This window comes from Emydura macquarii, unplaced genomic scaffold (genome assembly GCF_026122565.2).
Source record: "Emydura macquarii macquarii isolate MOO-44397 ecotype Brisbane River unplaced genomic scaffold, CSIRO-AGI_Emac_v2 contig_499, whole genome shotgun sequence".
NCBI lineage: Eukaryota > Metazoa > Chordata > Testudines > Chelidae > Emydura > Emydura macquarii.
The window spans coordinates 15,815,884-15,835,801 of NW_027130636.1; the positions used below are offsets into that span (position 1 = coordinate 15,815,884).

General features: G+C 41.7%; 1 protein-coding gene across 1 annotated transcript in view; it reads right to left on the reverse strand.

Moving 5' to 3' along the window:
- Positions 1 to 2,229: 2,229 nt before the first annotated feature.
- The window catches only part of FARP2 (FERM, ARH/RhoGEF and pleckstrin domain protein 2), a 158,021-nt gene continuing 140,332 nt past the window's right edge, over positions 2,230 to 19,918 (reverse strand). The window contains exons 19-27 of the mRNA XM_067539002.1: positions 17,111 to 17,241; positions 16,304 to 16,372; positions 15,798 to 15,887; positions 14,986 to 15,068; positions 11,701 to 11,819; positions 10,796 to 10,959; positions 8,114 to 8,221; positions 7,095 to 7,246; positions 2,230 to 4,146 (exon numbers count right to left, since the gene is read on the reverse strand). Of these exons, the coding sequence (XP_067395103.1) occupies positions 4,056 to 4,146; positions 7,095 to 7,246; positions 8,114 to 8,221; positions 10,796 to 10,959; positions 11,701 to 11,819; positions 14,986 to 15,068; positions 15,798 to 15,887; positions 16,304 to 16,372; positions 17,111 to 17,241 (1,007 nt within the window). The 3' untranslated portion in view covers positions 2,230 to 4,055. The remainder of the gene's footprint in view (positions 4,147 to 7,094; positions 7,247 to 8,113; positions 8,222 to 10,795; positions 10,960 to 11,700; positions 11,820 to 14,985; positions 15,069 to 15,797; positions 15,888 to 16,303; positions 16,373 to 17,110; positions 17,242 to 19,918) is intronic.

Consider the following 19,918-nt stretch of genomic DNA (forward strand, 5'->3'; position numbering starts at 1 on the left):
TCTATTTTGTTTTTCCTCCAGAAGGTAGGCTTGGAACTCCACCAGTTTCGAGTACGACCTAAAGTCGTACTTTGCCAGTATGGCTTGGTAGCTGGCAGTATGGAACTGCAGGTCTGCTGAGGAGTATATGTCCCGCCTGATCAGGTCAAGCTTTTTGGCTGCTTGATCTGGAGGAGTGGTCCTGAAGTGTTGTCGTCTGGTGCGTTGCATTGCCGCTTGCACCACTAGTGAATTGGGTGGTGAGTGTATGAAAAGAAAGTCGGTGACATTGGCTATAACAAAGTAGCGTCTCTCTGCATGCTTAGGTGTTGGAGTGCAGTATGCCAAGGCACGCCAGATCGCTTAGGCTGGTTGAAGGAGTGAGTTATGGATCGGTAGTGCAATGTGTGAGGGACCTGCTGGCTGTAGGATGTCCAGAAACTTGTCCTGGGGGCCTTTCACATCCTCTGCTGACAGGTTGAGGGTTGTTGCCATATGGCACGGTAGGTCCTGATACTGACCGTGATTGTCTGGTGGAGAAGATGAGGGAATGATGAGCACCTCATCTGGGGACGATGATTCTCCGGTTGGAATTGGCGTTTCCGATGGTACCGGGGCATAATGGTACCACATGAGTCCTCAGACTGAAGGAGCGGCAGTGTGCTGGGGAAGTGGCGGTGCTTGGTGGTCATGATGGGGTCCCAACAATGCCAATAGGACCAAGCATACTGGTCCATTTTCACCAGTGGACCATGCAGGTATCAGAACCACTGCTCTGCTGATGGAGCATACTTTGGTGCTTATATTAGGTGTTGTGGTCATGGACTATGTGACAGTGTCGGTCAGAAGGCTGGGCCCAGTTCCAAGGACCAATCTGAATCTGACTGCTGTTCCGGAAAGTGCAGTGCCGTCGGAGCAGGTGGAGCTGTCAGTGTGGGTATGGTCAGTTCTCAGTGGTAACTCTTGGGGCTGTCCAGTAGATGGTTGATATAGCAGCAGTGGTTTGTCCATTGGAGATGGAGGCTGCACAATCCGTTGGTACCAACAGCATCGTCCTAATGGGGGACACACTCACCGCCGATGCAGCTGGATGTTCTGTTGGTGCCACCTAAAGCTGGACACATTGCCTCCTCCATGAGGTGTTTACGTAGTCTAGGTTCTCTAGCCTCACGAGTTTGCGATGGGAAGGATCAGCAGATGGAGCATCGGGCGACAACATGGGTCTCACCAAGACAGTAAATACAGTGTTGGCGCTTCTTTATCGAGAAGAATCGTGGGCATGAAGCGCAATTCTTAAACCCAGCTTGTCAGGGCATAATCCCCCAGAACGGGTCGGACGCCCCAGATGGAATCAAACAATGGTAGACTGACTAACCTAAAATGTGATAACTACAGCTTACTACAAAAAAAATGATTTATAATGATAAAACTATTAAAAACTTGGGGTTTTTTTTGGCTACGCAAATCAAAAGTTGAAGAGGAGAGGTGTTCTGACTCTGGCTTTGTGGCAATAAGAGGGAGCTGAGGGGGTGTCAACCTGCACAGTCTCATAAGACCTTGGAAGAACCATGTGGACTACGCATAATGCACATGTGGGTTGACGGAGACGACTTCAAACAGTTCCAGCTCCGGTGCATGGCACACATGTGCACCTGTGTGTGGAAGCCACACAGGGACCAGCACTCGAAGAAGAACCCTCTTTTCTCCTTCATGAAAATTTCCTCTGCAGATCCCCCATTGCAGGAGATTAACAAGCAGTTGAAATCCCAAGGAGGAAGGTTGGGGCGCTCCACTCTAAACTGGCTTCACTCATTCCTTTCAAACAGACCCTGTATGCTCATAGTGTGCACAACTGTTCTCGAGAAGAGGAGGTGACCAGAGTGTCATGCAGGAAAACAAAAGATTACAGTAGAAACTCAACCAGCTATTACATGGAGTCCAAAGCTTCTTCTGTCAAGCTGCAGAGCAGTTTCTGGCAGCTAAGGAAAAAGAGGGTCTAACCAGCTCTAAAGAGGAGAAAATTACACACGTGTAATTCTTTGAAGATGCCATCACAGGCTTCCTACTTTTGGATCCACAGAGATTGCTGCAAAGCTCAAGAATAAGGTATTTTGCCTAGAACAGGTGATAGGCAAGGTCCTTTAGAGTCACTGGTGGGACAAACTACCCAGCTTGTATGCAGACATCACATACCTTCCCAAGAGCAGGAAAACGCTAGAGTGAACAAAGGCACATAGACAGAACTTTACACTGAGCGGCTATTTACTTCCAACATATTGACATTTACACACAGAAGTGGCCAGTAAACACATATTTATACATCTACAATAGTTTATTTTAAAAAATTAAGACACTAATAAATTAAAGTACATTTAACTTACAGTGGACAATGGTTATGACACACTGGTCCAATCTGTGCTTTTTTATGGGTGAAGATGCCAAGTGAAAGGTCATGAAATCTTCTACCTAGAATCCTCTATCTGGGATCCTAGTCCTTTCCACTCCAGCACTCAAAACTTTGAACCAACACAACCCAGGAGTCTCTCTCTCTGGGGAGACAGTTGCACATGCAAGCCCCTACAACTCCCATTTTCCATGGGTGTCTCTCTGCTTTCCTCTTGCTTCTGCCATCCTCGCAACACAGACCACTTTCTTATCTCTCTCTAATGCCTCATTGTTCCTTCCCTGATACATAAATATGTTGCCATCTGAAATATAAATCAGCTCTTCATAGCCCCTCTAAACCACGGCTACCTATCAGCAGCATTTGTTACTTTCAGCTTATTATGACTTTACCAGTCCTTAAATCAGGGGCATTCATATTTTGCCTAACCAAGTGCTGCACTGCACTGCACCAAGGGCAACAGCAAATCTGCAGAAAGTGGGGCAGATTGAAACTATTTTCATCTTGAATATGGTGGCACAACCCACAGAGACAGCAGGTGCCAGGATATAATGTTCCATCTTAATGCAAGTGACTGTCACACCATGTTAAAACTGAAGATGGATGCCACCTCCATACTGAGAGATAAGGGCTGGGATTTTCAAACATGCCTAAGTAGTTTAGGAACAAGTATCAATGACTTCCAATGGAGCTTAGGCACCTTTGAAAATGCCACCTAGGAACATCAATAAATTGCACTGGAGGATGCTGTGGTTAGTACTTTGGCCATCCCTTCATTAAATAATGCCTTACTAGCAGAGGGTGATAAAAGAGTTTGTAAGAGGAGCCCTACCCTCCATGAAAGGTGCAGAGGACTCTGAAGGTATAATAAATATTTATCAGATAGGCCCCTCTCAGCATGCAACAGAGCGGGCTCTTAGCTCTAAGGAAACCACATGTGTTCTCTCACACAAGTCTCCCGCTTCAAGCTGTAACATGTGACACCTCTAAAACTGAAAGCTTCACGTTCTCCCCATTTCCCCCCACCTCCCCCTAAAAAAAGAGTGAAGTTATTGCCATGGCAGTTTCCTGAAGAGCACCATGATTCTACAGCAGCTGTATTTTCTGTTTGAAATGAATGTGAACTCAGGACCGGCTGGATACATCTGCAGATCCCCAGTTAGTCCAAGAAGGTTGTGCCAGTAGGTTGAAGCTACAGCAACAGACAGTCCAGAGGGTGTTTAGCCACACTTAGTGTCAGAAGGAAACTCATGGGAGCCAAAAGTCTTTTACTGCTGTTGTGGGCAAAAAAACACAACTGACACACCCAATCACAATGAACATGGCAGGTATCAAAGGTCTCCATCAGGACATGCCACTATGTACCGTATAGAACCACGTAGCTGGAACACAACGCCCTCCACAATGTGCGCACACAGCAAGCCATGGGATTCCCAGAGTGGGAACCATTGTTTGGTTCATTACCACTCCAGGTAGCTTTGCCTGCAGCAGACTTTACATCGTCTAGTCCAGACTAACCTCATGTGATCCCAGATCATCTCTCCCCTTGCTCATCTAACTTCCACACCAGGTGGAAACAAGCATCTCACTTCACTGCTTTATCAACCCCACACTCCTGGTTCCATTCCACCTCACTACAGATGTCTACCGCAGAAACCCAGCTCTGCCCCCTTCAGTTGGTGTGAATATCCTTTTCATCCTTGGGAATCAACAGGCTCGATCTCCCTGGAGAATTTGTGGCTCTCTCAATCACTTCCATCCACCTGGCAAGAGAGGAACAATAGAACATTTACAACACCCAAGGCCACGTCCTTTGCTTACAAGAGATTTCTGGGTTCAATTTTATTGGATTGGCTGCTGATCTATGGAGGATTTCTACAGTACAACAGTACCTTGCACCCCTATAATGCACTTTAATCCAAGGATCTTCAAACACTTGGGGTATGTCTTCTCTCTGAGCTGGGGGTATGAGTCCCAGCTTAAGGAGACATGCCTGTGATAGCTCTGCCTGAGCTAGCATGCTGAATATAGAGCATAGCCAAAGTAGCAGGAGTAGGGGAGGGGCTAGCCAACCCAAGTGCATGTTGCATGCCCATCAGTTGCTAGGTATGTACTCAAGTCGGCTAGCCTTTCTCCCTGCTCTCACTGCTGTGGCTACATTCTATTTTTAGTAATCTATCTCCATCAGAGCTAGTGCAGGTATGTCTCCTCAAGCTGGGAATCTCACCCCCAGCTTGAAGTGCAAACACACATCCTTTAAAAACACTAAGGCTTACAAACGCCTTGTGAGGTAGGCCGTATGAACACCATTTTACTTCAGAGGGGGAAAACGGTAGAAAGAAAGGTGAAGTGACTTGATCAGCATCACACACAGTGTGTAATGTCCTTATATTAATGAAGAAACTAAGGGATGACATTAAAATGGCTCAAAATCTGACCACCATTTGCCAATGTAGCAAAAGTGACAATTATACCTTGTATATTATACATTGTACCAGACACACATTATCAGTCGTGTTGTTTTAAAAAGATAGACCAAATAGACTGGTTTTAACCTTCTTTTGGAAAGTTAAAGTCCCAGGACGCTATCTAGCCTACTGCAACTTAGAAAATTAAATAAAACAGAGGGAGGTAACGTAGTTGTGGACTTGAAGCATGTATTAGTTGGCTTGTGAACTGCATTGCATTAGAGGAAGTGTAATTCTCTTCAAGAGCCACAGTCTCCAGGAGCGAGGAAGTTTTATGTTTTCTTCCATCAACATGGCAATTATCTGCGTTATCAGATTCTCAGATCCTTAGAACTTTATCTACTGATTTATTACCCCAATAGTTACATGGGAAGACAGCCTGCAAACAGTCATGTGATTTCTCATTGCTAACACTATGCAAGTTAATTTTGAATCACTCCCTATTTCAATCAAACATCCAACTGGAAAAGCAGCTGGCACCAAGTGTCTTGCAGATGTATTTGGTCAATAAGTTCAATAATCATTCACAGACTTACATAAGGAGTCTCTAGATCCAGTTTAATTGCCTTTCTCCATTTGAAACATTTCACTAACTTATGTTGTTTAGGTAAATATTGAACACTTTCAGGCCCCAAAACTATTCTAAGTGTCTTAGGGCCTTGAAAAGGATTAATCATAGAACATTAGAGTTGGAAGGGACCTTAGGAGGTCATCTAGTCCAACACCCTGCTCAAAGCAGGACTAACCTCAGCTAAATAATATCTTCCATGAACAAGTTACTAAGTGAAAAAGGATCTTTTGTTAGATCCAAGATCAAAGAAACTTTGGAGGATACCTCTGGAGATAAGCAACGTTGGAATGGAGTCCACAAGGCAATCCCTAAAATCTCCACTAGAGATTGTATTAGAAAAACTCAGTATGAAAATTATACAGAAATTGTATCTCTCTCCTGCTCCCTGCAGTCATTTGTAAGGGGGGTTGGACTCTGCCTGAACAGAAGACTGAGCCCACTGTAGGTGATGTGCCCAAGGACAGGAAATTATCTTTGGGATAATTATTTTAGAAAATTTGGGAAATTATCACCATACACCTGTTTTTGTATTCAGGCTCACTGGATTCTCCTGCATTTTGATTAGGAAAGCTCTCTTCATTTAAGAAGTTATCCTTAGCCACTGAGAACTATTCAAGACTGTACCTCTTTGCAGTGTGGAAAGCAACTCTTATAAAATGGGTAAAAGATGCCCCACTCTCACTACCATTCTGGAAACCAACACTCGAGGAATCCTGTTATTGCAGAAAAACATGGCAATAATGAAAAAACTCTAAATCAATTATATGTGGCTTGGAGATCTTTCTTAAACTCACTATTGAGAAAGTCAAAGATAGGGACTCAGGGTTGGAACTATTCCATAACACTTCCATAGTCCCATACAATTTGGGACTTGCTGACGAGAGTTTTATGGTCTCAAGTTGGGATGGGGAGATTTCTCCTTCCTTGCAGGAGGTAGAAGGGAATATAGGGAGAACACAGAATAATCTGGGAACAAGAGATTTTGTTCATAGTTTCTAGAGGAAACTCCATTTTCTGGTTCTATTGACTATTGTGCAATATTACACATAGTTCTCTTGCATAAGGTATATTTTAAAAATGTAAGTTTTGAGTATGAATGTACCCCAGAACACAAAGCATTCCAAAAACGGCACAGGGCAAGACAGTTGCAAAACAGCAGTAGAACGCAGCTCTCCTAACTCCCAGCCTTCTGTTCCAACCTCTACATCATGCCCCCTCTCTGAAGAAACAAAAGAATTTCTGCTGTACCTAAGTTGTAACTTCTCTCAATGAACTGTATGTTAAAAGCTGCCTGGGCCCAGGGTGGCTACACTATGGGCATGGTGCTGGGTATCACACAGAGGGTATACACCTCCACACATGCTATGTTACCCCGATTCTTTGGGACTTCTAGTACGTCCTGGTGGAGAAGAAAGTTGGATCTCCAATTAGGCAGAACCACCAGCTAGTCCCCTCAAAAGGGAATAGAGGTCAGAAGCATAGAGGAGCTTTGCAGCCTTCAGGGATGGTGAGGAGAAGGATCACTTCTTTCTAGGAACCTAGTGGATGCCCCAAGGGGGAACTTGGATTGTGCACAGCAACAAGGATTGGGCTCGAAAAATCACAACTCTCGACTACCCATCTGTGGCTAAAAAATGAGAGACTGAGATGGATGTAGGAAGCACACAGTTACCTCTCAAAGGTGTACTTGCTCTCAGCCCTGAAGAAATACACATGTGACTTGAACTGCAGCTTGAAGACATAATCCTTCTGAATGCTGTCTGTCTCCACTGGGGTGCTGACTGTGTAGCCAAGTAGTGGGAGACTGGCCAACGGATAATCATCCTGGAACAGAGCCAAACAGAGCAGTTCTTGGTAAAAGTCATGCTCTACCAGACAGTGCATGGACAGCAATCACAGAGCAAGTGTTTGATCTCTCATACTGTACACTTGAGAATGGCTTTACTTTCTTTTAGCAGGCGTCAGAGGACAAGCTGCCTTTACATCTTTTGTGAGACCTGTATGTTGTAAATTATGATTAAATTTTCCCCAAGCTTGCTTAATTATTTTGCCTCTATTCCCTTGCCTCTCACTGTCTCCTGGATTTCACCCCCCCAACACCAAAGCAAAGATTTCGCTCCCAACAACACTGGTTCCTTAAGGCAAGAAGTCCCTATAAAATAAGAGGTTTATTTGGTTAATCATGGCTGAAGGTGCAGGTAGAATTGTGGCAACATTCACTACAGAAACATGCACAAACCACTCCACTGGCCCAGCCATTCCTGAGGCCTATTTTAAATATTTAGTTGTGCTGAACTTTAGAAGGAGTGGGGGAGATTGGACTGGCAGCTAAACACAAAGAAAGGAAAGATGGAGGTGAAACATTCATTAATTAATCTGACCTCCGTTAGCCACTGCTTCAAGAGACGCCCACCCCCCCACACTTCCAAGGTCAGTGCCACTTATAGAACAGGAAATCCTGATTAAAGCTGCGAGGGAAAGGCCCTTAGCCTTACGTATATTGACTCCATTAATTACTGCCAACTGTTTTCTCTTGCTACTTGCCTTTGGAGTTAGGCAATTCAGTACAGATGATGGATTATTACAAAATGCACCTAAAAGACAAAGTAAAGAGCTATACCTCTATCTTCTGTCCAGTATCTCAACCCTCTCCATAGCACCCTGTATCCTTGTTCCACAACTATAGCATACCTGGTGAGTTTTGTAGAAGAATAAACAGAAGTTGGTGAAGACGACCCAGAGTTTTTGCCAGCCATTACTATTTTTGAACTTCCTCAGCAGGTATCCTGAAAGCTGATTCTAGCAATGAAGAAAAAGAAAACCAATGCGAGATCCCTGATCACTCTCCCCAAGAACAAGACAAATGCTGCTGCTGGCACTATTCCATATACTGACTGACGGTCCCTATCGTGATTGCTCCTAGATAGTGCAGAATAATTAACAGACAGTCCTGTTCCTATGCTTTGAGAGGCATCTAGGATATTCCACTTACTGATGGAATGCCTTAGCACATTTTTGTATTGTCAATTTGCCACCTATACAAAAAGGCCTCCTTTCATATATGCTAAACAGCTAAATACGCATGGCATTTTCACCTCAGCTGAAGATGGTTTAACTCGATTATGTGATTATTTACCAGTTACTGTATGGGTTTCTCATCGTATTATTCCAGTGATATACCACCTGTAGCATCTCACTAAGAAGGGCATGATCTTGAGCTCCCCAAAAATCTAGCCCTACCATTGTTGCCTTTGCAGCCTGTCTTCCTGGAACATGCAAAGCCCTAACAGGCAACACCTACCAAGGCATTGCATTCAGTTTATGTGAAAAAACAAGTACAAGACACACTGCGAGAGACTGAAAGTAAAACATGAGAAGAAACAAGCAAAAGAGGATTCTTGATTGACACTGAAGCTCTGGACCCATCACTACATAAAGCTGAGCCAGGACTGGACAGCATGCTGCAGGGAAGTGTTACTGAAGTTAATATACTGGCATCTTGGAACCTGAGTAACAGCATAGTGGGGTGGTGGAAAGAGAAATAGATGTGGCTAAAACTACAGGGAGAAATGACAGCATATTAATTTTGTATCTAAGGAAAAAGAAAGCCCAGAGTTTAGCCTAGTATAAGGTAAACTGAAAGGCTATTAAGGGGTATTTTTGGAGGGTGAAACAAATATATCAATGGACTCCCACACCAATCACCAAACATTACAACTTTCATTCTGAATGGCTCAGGCATTCTCACACTTGCACAAGGTTTAAGGTACAGGAAATGATCATGGGTGAGAGGAAGTAGGATTTTTTTCTGCTTTGGACTCAACTCAGTGTTTTAGAAGTTTTTACCTGAATCATGCACAAGTAATCAGACAGGGATAGGCTCTGGTTCCGGTACCAGCAAACATGGGTGATTGTGTTGGGCCGATGGGCCTGGCCCAGCAAATAGCGAGGAGGAAGCTCTGGAGAAACAGCAAGAGAGCAGAAAACTGAGCAGATAGAGAAAGAGAGAGAGAGAAAATAGAGTTTTAGAAGAAGAAAAAGTGATGTAGGAAAAGCATCTGTCAAAGGGCAAAGGAATGTGAAAAAGTTTTTGTATTAGAATCTGAAATTCAGAGCAAAGCAAAAAGGTGCTGAGAGATCTCACTGCAATCCTAGAGTCAGTGGTATAAAGCTCACAGCACTTTGGGTATAACAGTGATCTGGTGGCAGGCATAAATTTACCAAGGGAAGCAAGGCCAGGTTCCTTCATTCAAGACCCAGTTTACCTGATGGCAAGATGACAAACTCATGGTCTCCACACCCACAGAAAAGGGTTATAAAACTTCCAACAATGAGCGTATTGGTATGCTATGTAAACCATGAAAATCTAGAAGCTTCAGTTTAATGCCCAGCTGCAATTCCTTCCCCTAAATCCAAGAGTGCTTTGAGAGTAGAAATCTCCGAGGAAGGTAAGAAGATGGTAATATGCAAAGGTAACATTCTTGAAGAGCTGCAGTTACTAAAGTAACCCATGTTTTTTCCTTCAAGGCAACTACTACATATTCCCACTAGTGGAAGTCTAGCGAGCAGTGTACTGCAATCCTCCAGGAAGGTGGACAGGGGAGGTCTAACTATCTGAGGATTGCAGAACTGCCTCCCAAATGAAGCCTCAAATCTAGATGCCAAGTCAAGAGTAAAGCTGTGTGTACAGAAATCTAGGTGGCAGCCCTGCAGATTTTTATGGTAGAAACATGCACTAACACAGGCAAAGTGAGCTCTAACCCCCTGAGATATCGGCATCCCTGCTAACATAGAACAAGTCTCTCTGACCAGCTTGATACACTTAGACATATGCTGAATGGAAATGGCATTCCCTGCTTCCCAAAGCTCAGTGGTGCTGGTTCAGGGGAGGGTACATCACACAAATGGAAATATGTAGAGGCCTTCTCTCTCGAAGAACTCAACTTTATGAAAATATTGAGAGTAAAGAAGTTTCTAAATCTGGGACAATGAAGGAAGTACAGTTGCTAGTTACCATCCATGCTCAGGCTTTGGTAGCCCTTAAACTAGAACACCATTTGCAGAAAGAGAAAAACAGAGGCTCAGGATCTCAAGAAACTCAAGTTAAAAATTCTGTTCTAGAAGTTTCCTCGTTTTCCTTTTACATTTTTCTTCTTCAAAACACTCCCTTGAATAAGAACACTGTGGGTGGCAATGTGTGTATAGAGACACAGACACACATGCATCTTCAAACATTTATTGACCTTTCACTCACTCATTCTCTGACGAGCACAGAAATGATTGATGGCAACAGAAACGTATACTGGAGGAAGACCAAGTGGTGAGTGAGCTGAGACAGACAGTGAGAGGTGAGAGCTGTGCCCTATGGGGTACCTCGACGGCCACACTGTGGTCAGTCATGGAGACACTGGTGTTGCGGTACCAGCACACGTGCATGGTAGTGTTGGCACGGTGGTGGCTCTGCCTGTCCAGGGAACTATGAGAAGACTGTATGTCATCTTCGGACTCCTGCTCTAGAGAGACCTCATCAGAGGATCCTGGAGGAGGAGAATTCAACAGCAGTTTAAGAAAACTGTGATACACAGTCAGTGGCAGAAACTGGGATTCCTCAGAATGTCTGCAGCTTCTACCCAACACTACCAGACATCAGCATGAATTTGTTATATAGCCCCTGAAAGTCACACTGAACTGGCCTTCTTGATCCAACTCTATTTGGGGGAATCTCACCCATTGGTGCATTAAAAATAAAAAATGCAGTCCGTGTTAAAACGCTGAGCGTGTGTTTTACACTATCCCACCCAGAGAAGGATCTGACTTGGAGACAGCCACTTCTCACTGTGCAACTGAAAAAAGGAATGCCACATGCTTCATCACAGTTCATGATAACGACAGCCTCTTGTAAATTGACAGGAGCATGTCAGGATATAAAATAACTTCTTGTCCATCAAAGATACCAGCATCTATGAATTGGAAAAAGCACTGTGTGGTTAAACGGAAGATTCTTCTCCTAAATAAGAGATGGTTAAGGGGATTATGGACCATGCAAAATACATTATTGCTTTGCAGTACAACTTTTATCTGCTGAGTCTAAAAATACCAGAAACATCACTTTAGGTGGGAGAGTCTACTCTAAGCAAAAGGAGGGAAGAGCACTCCATTAGTGTTACAGTGTGAGCTGTACAATATATACCACTTGTATTCCATAGTCTCGGACAGGAAGAATGCAGGATCATTGCACCACTGGCATTATGTTAATAAAGGAGGAAAATGCTACTTACTGTTAGAACGATTACACATGGAGCTTTCCAAAAACATATCAGATTTCTCACTAGATTTTTTGGCCATTCCAATGGCCATGTTTAGGTCTTCCATCCACTTCCCCATCTCCAGACGGGTACTGCAAAACAGATGGAGGCTGGCTAAACAGCCTAGTTTTGGACTGGGACATAGTACTAGATTTTTTAATCAAGATGAACCTTGATATCCCAGCATTTTGAGCAACCTCTTTTCATTTAGGAAACGTTTGTTAACAGTTTATCATCTAGCAACAGAAGCAGCTTTCCTAACAGAGATTTAACTTCCACAACTTCATGTGTGCAAAGCCACTGAAAATTTCACTCCTCCCTATTCCTCCTGCCATCTGAAATCAGCCTGGGCTTGTTTGGAAAGTACAGAGAATGATGCAAGGCTCATTGGCCCATTCTATGCAATGTAACTGTGCAATGATCACTCCTGAACCCAATTCCCTCCAGACCTGAACTTTGACACTATTGTCAAGGGAGCTGATGTACACAAATTTTTAGAACAAAAGCCCTTTAAAAAAACACCACATTTTCTAACCTTTATCACATAGGAGACACTGGTGGGTAACTAACTATAGGAGAAACTAGTAACCTCAGATACTACTGTGTGGCAGCTGTTGGCAAAAGCTAACTTTTTAGTTGGTGACCACTTTATTAAGTGATTCCTTATGAAGCCAGTCTGATGGGGATTTGGCCTTTCAAATATGGAAAATCAGTTTTAGGGCTCACCAAACATCTAATTTCAGATAGCTCTGGTAAATATATTGCAGCATGCCATTAAAATGTAAGATACACTACAGGAGGTCGGAGTAGGGAAAAGTTAGAGTTTATGATTACCAAGCAGCTGAAGATAAGTTTAAAATAACAGTTTTAAAAATCATACACAATCTATACTGAAAAGGTGAGAGAATAAATAGACAGCAGTGAGACATGCAAAGCTGTGTTGGAGTTGCCAGACCCAATTGCTGTATAACTAACATCATATCCTAGGGCTGTGTGCCCATACACATATTGGAATGAAGAAATAGGGAATATCATTATTCTTTCTATGGCCTTTATGACTAATCTACTTTTTGAGATAAAAAATATTTTCAGTCTGAAGATCACATTAAAGGAAGGCATCCTAGACTGGATAGTTAGAATGAAACTGAAAACAATAATACTGAATCATTTGAAGGATGGCACTCCTTTTAAAAAGCATAGCTATTTTAGCTTTCATCTTCAGAGTAAAACAGAGAATGAAAAATGTTGAAGATTTATTCCAGAGCATATGGAAATAATTGATAGATTATACAGATGATGCTGTGATTACTGGGTAAGAACTTCATAGGTCATATATATATATTTTTTTCCCCTGGAATAGTTGCTACAGAGTAAATTTTTCCTCTTAGTATCAGGACAAAGCATTTGCACTTTTTTTTTTTTTTTTTTTTTTTTTTTAAATTTAAGAAAAATCCTGTCAACTATTTTAAGTTATGAGAGAGTGAAGAAAATTACACACACTTCCAATTTTAAGCATATTTCTAAGGATTTTTGGCTCACCCAACTGAAAAATGGCTGCTCTTCAAAACTTTAACATTTTCAGGTAAGCTAGCACTCAAAAAGGGTTAGTTTAGTCCTTTTGCTAATATGCCAACATATAAAATAACTGACTTGTAAAACACTAAAAACTTGATTTAACAAATGTTTAGTGATAGCTTTTGCTAAAATTAGGAGCTATGAAACTAGCTGAATAAAAAAACTACAAAGAATATGTAACCTTTAGATTAAGGGCTCCATTCTGCATCACCTGTGCACTCATAACTTCAACTGAATCCCATGGGAGTTTTAGATGAACAAGAACTACTAGGTCTGATCCTAGGAGACTGCATTTAGAAATGCTAAACTAAATTTCACACCTGGAGCATAGAGAGATTAAATCCTCAGTATAAAGAAAAAAACAACAAACCCAAGTGATGCTATGTTTAACAGTCCTTTTAACAACAAATATTACAAATTCCATAGTGAAATATAATGTTTTACCATACTGTAACATTGAGGTAACAAATTTAAATGCTCCACATCTGGAAATGACAAGTTAAGGTTCTCATTCACAAAGCCAGTCTCTTTGTACATCCTGTCCTTTCTACATTTTTCACCTTGGTGTAAAGTTTTGCCTTGCAAAATTGATATACAAATGTACCACGCCCAACTGCAATCCTTATTCAGGCAAAGCTCGTGCTGAATTAACTGGAGACTTTCCTCACTAATGACTGAATAAAGACCCGCAAGATTTAGTTTATAGGTTATGTAAATATTCTGTTTTCTAATCACTTACAAATCAAAGCAAATTCTAGAGAACTGAAATCAGTTCTCTGGGTTGATGTATTCATCCTTCTATGTCACGTCTTTTACTATCTGCCTGAAAACTGTAATGCAAGGGAAGGGTCTTGATTTACTGGTGTGTTCTGCTGCAGAGAGTGCGATAACTGCTAACACCAATTTTCTAAAAGAGGAAAGGGTTACGTTGAAAAGAACTTCGTTTACTTTACAAGCCATCATTGAACCTATTTCCTGGCGTGTGCAATGCCTCCATTAAATCTGCCCAGGAATTCTGCACCACTTAATCCCATTTTCATTTTCTAGATTTTAATTGGATGTTTTTGGCTCTCTAAGATATTTCCATAGGGAGATAGTAAAAGACGTGACATAGAAGGATGAATACATCAACCCAGAGAACTGATTTCAGTTCTCTAGAATTTGCTTTGATTTGTAAGTGATTAGAAAACAGAATATTTACATAGCCTATAAACTAAATCTTGCGGGTCTTTATTCAGTCATTAGTGAGGAAAGTCTCCAGTTAATTCAGCACGAGCTTTGCCTGAATAAGGATTGCAGTTGGGCGTGGTACATTTGTATATCAATATTTCCAAATTGCATCATTTGTATCTTTCCCCCTTTTCTTGCTTTAAAGTAATTGGTTAAAGGCTTTCACTCATTGCGAGCTCAGCCAGCTCATCAGGAAACAATGCACTAGCAATGTCATTTCTGCCGTTGTCCATTTAAGAATTCATGGTCTGGTTAGATGAAACACTCCTTTCTGTAACATGGCATTAATAAAAGGTATTTAAGTGCTCAGTAGTATTTTATATTTATTGTCAAATCCATTCTTTCCTGAGGGCCCATGGAGCACTCCTCTGGCTTCTGCAATCAGTAGCCAAATGTTTAATCCAAAGGCTTGTCCCTGTTTGTGGCTGGGAATTGGGAAGAAGTAATACATACCTGGCTGCCACCACTATGGTTTTCTGAGCTGAATAGATTGTGAAGCAGTGTGGGACAGACCATTCACTCTCACTCTCTTCCACCTACATGAAGAAAAAAGATTTCTCTCATCACTCACTGTGCACTGGGTATGTACCCAAGTTGTTCTTTCTGGTTGGATAGGAACTCATTCACAACACGATGACTGCAGAGTTGCAACAAGCATGAAAGTCAGCTACTTCAAAAACACTCAAAGTCTATTTTGGTTCTACAGAGGAATCTATTTGTTATGGATCTAATGCCACATCCGTATGCTGTGTAAATAACACAGCCAACGGGGTCGGAAAGAAGCAACTCCGACCAGGGTTCAACGTATTACTCACCGGAGGATCCAGCACTATTAACTATAAGTCAAACAGAGAAAGAATAACTCCATTAGAAGAAGGGGTAGAAGAGCTGATATGGCTAGTTGTGAAAAACAACAGCACAGATCAGCATGCCCAGATCAGTCTCACTCATGCAAGAGAAAGGCATTAAACAAGGTTTGTCTTCAGATAGTTTTGCTAGTGGGGTGAAAAGAACGAGTGCTTTGTCTGCTGGCTTCACACACGGACTCAAGTATGAGAAAAGTCCAGTCCCCATCACCATGGTTTTTGACAGCCCTGGCAGCGAGGCTGTTTTCCACAGCCTGGAAGCACTTCACTCCCAACCAGTAGCTGAGACTTCAGTTCAGCATTACTGCATGAAGTGAACATACCAAGAGGCCTCAATGCCCATTGGCTTATTTATTTATTTAACCAATGATGTGGTGCACTTTGAAAGAAACGACTTACCAGCATGCCATGCAGAGGGAGGTGTCCATGAATTTTGAACTGATTGGTACCAGTGACTCCTTTGCTTGTGTACAGCAACATATCTGAGAACTGAAAGATGAAGGACAAATGTAACCTGTATGCTTAAAAAGACATTACCAGATACTGTTTCTACACAGATATTTCATTTAAACTCTCCATTGTTTGTAATACCTTTTAAAAGCGTGAAAATAAAGTTTCTTTCTCTACCAATTTTGTCCATTTCCATTAAAAACTTTGTTTCTCTAATGAGCTGGATATTAACATGGCTTTTAAAATGTACTGAAATAAATGGGTGTAAATCCACAATCAGTAAATGGACTGGATTGCTGCTGTCCCCTGTATACCAGGAGAAACTCAGCGAACCTGCGGTTAGCATATTGAGCTGCATCATCACTATTCCGGGACTCAATCCCTGAAAAACAGACCTTGGTTTGTGACTGCGTCTTGAGGACACTTGCTGGACAAACCGCAAAGGAAGCACTCACCAGAAAGAACATCCTCTGCTGTAAACCCTTTTTAGTGAGCTTGTACAAGCAACCCTCCCGGATAAATTCCTGTGAGGAAAAATAAAGAGTTCATCAAGGTTTGCCTTTCTCCAAGTGCACAGAGTTTTGATGGCTCTTCCTTTCCCCCAGCTTTTCCTTGCTGCAACCACCATCTGGAGTAAGTGAAAAAAGGCAATTAATTAAACTGATAAACAGCTGGACTTTAGCATACTGGCTACTGCCCCATTAACCCTAGGGAATGCTAAACTGTCCACTAGCTCTAAGATGTGCCATACTACTAATATGTGAAGCCAAGAATAATATATCCAGAATCTAAAAAAATCCTCCCAAAATCACAGATACTCAGGGTCAATGCTAACACTGTGGTCCCTACTCTGTGGATGCTCCTCTCATCAATGCTATGTTCTACACATGGTCTCAGGTCACTCCAAAAGCAGAGACTGAATCAGAGGACCTAGCAGTGGATGACATTGTTGGATGACATGATGTATTGCCTCTTACCCAAGGGTTGAGCATAACACCATACTGAGTACCTGTTGTAGTTAGAGCAGGGCAATGGAATATCAATCTAAATTGAACTTACTTTTGTTTTTGTTCCTTATTAAAATATTACAAGAGGAAAATATGATCTAATATACAGGCAAATATCCTATGGAACCCTTACAGGCTTTAAGGTAAACACATAGTCCAAGTCTATGACGGTAAATAAATACGTTATATAAATGTTTTTCCTAACTAGTCAAAACCAATAAAAGCTTTAGAAGTTAAGCAAAGAAAGTTATCTACTCTGCCAGGTGCTAGGAGGTTATCAATGCCAATCAAGTCATGTTGTAATTCTGTCAGCTTCTGGAAATTCTCCAGGCGGATCAGGCTGTTTTGGAGCTGAGACGTCATCTCCGTAACTTCCTTCAGTGCATCTGCAGGAAAAGCAATACCAACACCGATCAAGGCTTTGCAGACAAAACCAGAGGCCCTAGCCATAAATCTAGCATCAGTTATTTTGTAACACTCAATTAAAAGGGCTCAAACTTATGTATGCATTTATTTTTAATCACATGGAGAATATCATGCAACTTCATGGTAATTACATGTTTCTGGAAATTACTTGGTAATTACCATTTGTAAGTCCAAAAGTAATTACCATGTAACCAATATTCTAGTTTGAAAGTTAGAAAATATGACATTATATGGCAACTTCTTTGCTACATTTATGTATGTAACCAAGTAAGAGTTTCTGAATGAGCATTACATCTTTCCCTCTACAGTAGGAAGCAAGGGCTGATTTTCCAAATTGGGTTAAAAATATTAGGCTATCAGAAGTGAAAAGGATAAAAGCTTTGGAGAAATGGCAGAAGAAAAAAGGACTTTTCTATCCAAACAGAACAATATTTATTAAAGTTATCTTTTCCTTTCTACTACTAACTGCCATTAATATCTCCTATTTTGGGGTGGTACTTTTGAAGATGATGTTGCTTTAATACAGGGAAGATTTTACCAGACTATGGAAGGAGACTGATAAAGTACCAAACTACAGCGTTTTAAGAAAAGAATAATCTTAAAACACAAGTTAATTCATGCTTTGAAATGAAAAACATTTTTCCTGCCAGTTTTGTGCTTTTCCATTTAACATTTTCTATTCTTTTTAATGGTATTGAATTTACTAGACTGTACTAATGTAAATACTTGAATTTACAGCATTTTAAGTCAAAATATCTTTCTTTCTGGACTAATGTCATCAGTGGTTAAATGCTGCTGCAGAACAAGTAGACCATACTTTTTGTAGGTCCAACCAAAACAAAACAAAAATTACACACACACACACACACACACACAATTTGTTAATCAGTATGTTTGCCCTGGGAAAGGATGGAGTCCACTCTCCAGAGCTGTCAATCACAGGCAATAATATCAGAAGCACTCTTTTTCCCCTCTCCCTTCCCTCTTCTAACGCTGTCAAACCCAATACTGACTAATACTTCCAGCTTACTTGTGTGAAAACGGCATCTGAAAGGTATATATTTACCCAAAAAGGGAAGCATTACCAGACATGCTATCCAAAAGAATAAATTAGCTGGTAATTTCAGTTTCTCAGAAATGCTTATGTGCCTGGGAAGTGACTGGGGGGCAGGGTGTGAAACAAACATAACCTAACAATGTATTTATAGTTAAGGGAGATTTATTTTGGGTGGTATCTTAATTCTCAATCACAGCATGCAGCACCTCTCTCCCAAAAGTATCTTCAATGGAGGCCATAAGATCTGATTAGCAATGTCCGGTAACCAGACATCAGTTCCACAGCTTTCTTCTATTTATGCTGACATAGACCTCCTAAAATGTACATTATGTCTAACATAGGATTCTGTGATGCACACCATGCTCCATTCATCAATTGGAATTTGAGGCCTTTTCCCTGAGTTTTGAATAGCATTTGAGGAATAATGTTGCTGACTAGCCAAGCTTCTTAGCTCAGCGGAGATAGATCTCGACATTAAATATATGCCATTTTCACTCCTATGGCAGAAAGATGATAAAAACAATATCTTAACTAACAGTAAAACACTTTTGAGCTTTAGCCCTGAAGCCAGATGGAGTAACACAGCACCTCCTGTCCCAATGGAAGATATAATACTGTTATTCTCTAAGCAGTGTTTGTAGTTCAGATGTCCTCCTGGCAGGAATAAAAGAAATAAGGAAACCCATTTTTATAGGCAAAGTGTCAAGATACTTCTTGGAAGGGTTAAAATGACTTTTCACTCAATGAAGGAAGGAAGACTTTTGGGAGACTTCAGTCATTTGGATGGCCTCAGAAATCCCATCATATGTGGTTGCAGCACCAGTTTCCGTTATTTCAGTCTGTCATGTCACCCAGTGCAGATACAGCACTTGGGACAATTCACTATCTTCCTACAACTCCAGGCTACGCAGTTTGAATGGCAGAATTTGTGGGTGCTGTGACCCTCATGTCTGAGGTTTCACACCCCATGTCTGAACCTCAGTTGCACAAGTCGTGGGGATGGATTTCTGCCTTGACATCATAAAAAGAACACCAGCCTGATTCAAATATCCCTAGGCTTTGAGAACCAGCCTTTCATAATCTAGGCTGTCAAACTTTGTGCTGTGATGAAGCTTTGATCTTTGAGATATGAGGTTACATCTGAGTGGTATTCGGACTGGGTCTCAGATGACCATGTCTACCAGAATTAAAGTCTACAAGCTTTCACAAGGTGATTCATAGAATCATAGAATATTAGAGTTGGAAGGGACCTCAGGAGATCATCTAGTCCAACCCCTTGCTCAAAGCAGGACTAACCTCAGCTATATCATCCCAGCCAGGGCTTTGTCAAGCCGCAGCTTAAAAACCTCTAAGGATGGAGATTCCACCACCTCCCTAGGTAACCCATTCCAGTGCTTCACCACCCTCCTAGTGAAAAACTTTTTTCTAATGTCCAACCTAGACCTCCCGCCCTGCAACTTGAGACTGTTGCTCCTTGTTCTGTCACCTGCCACCACCGAGAACAGCCTAGCCCCATCCTCCCTGGAACCCCCTTTCAGGTAGTTAAAGGCTGCTATCAAATCCCCCCTCATTCTTCTCTT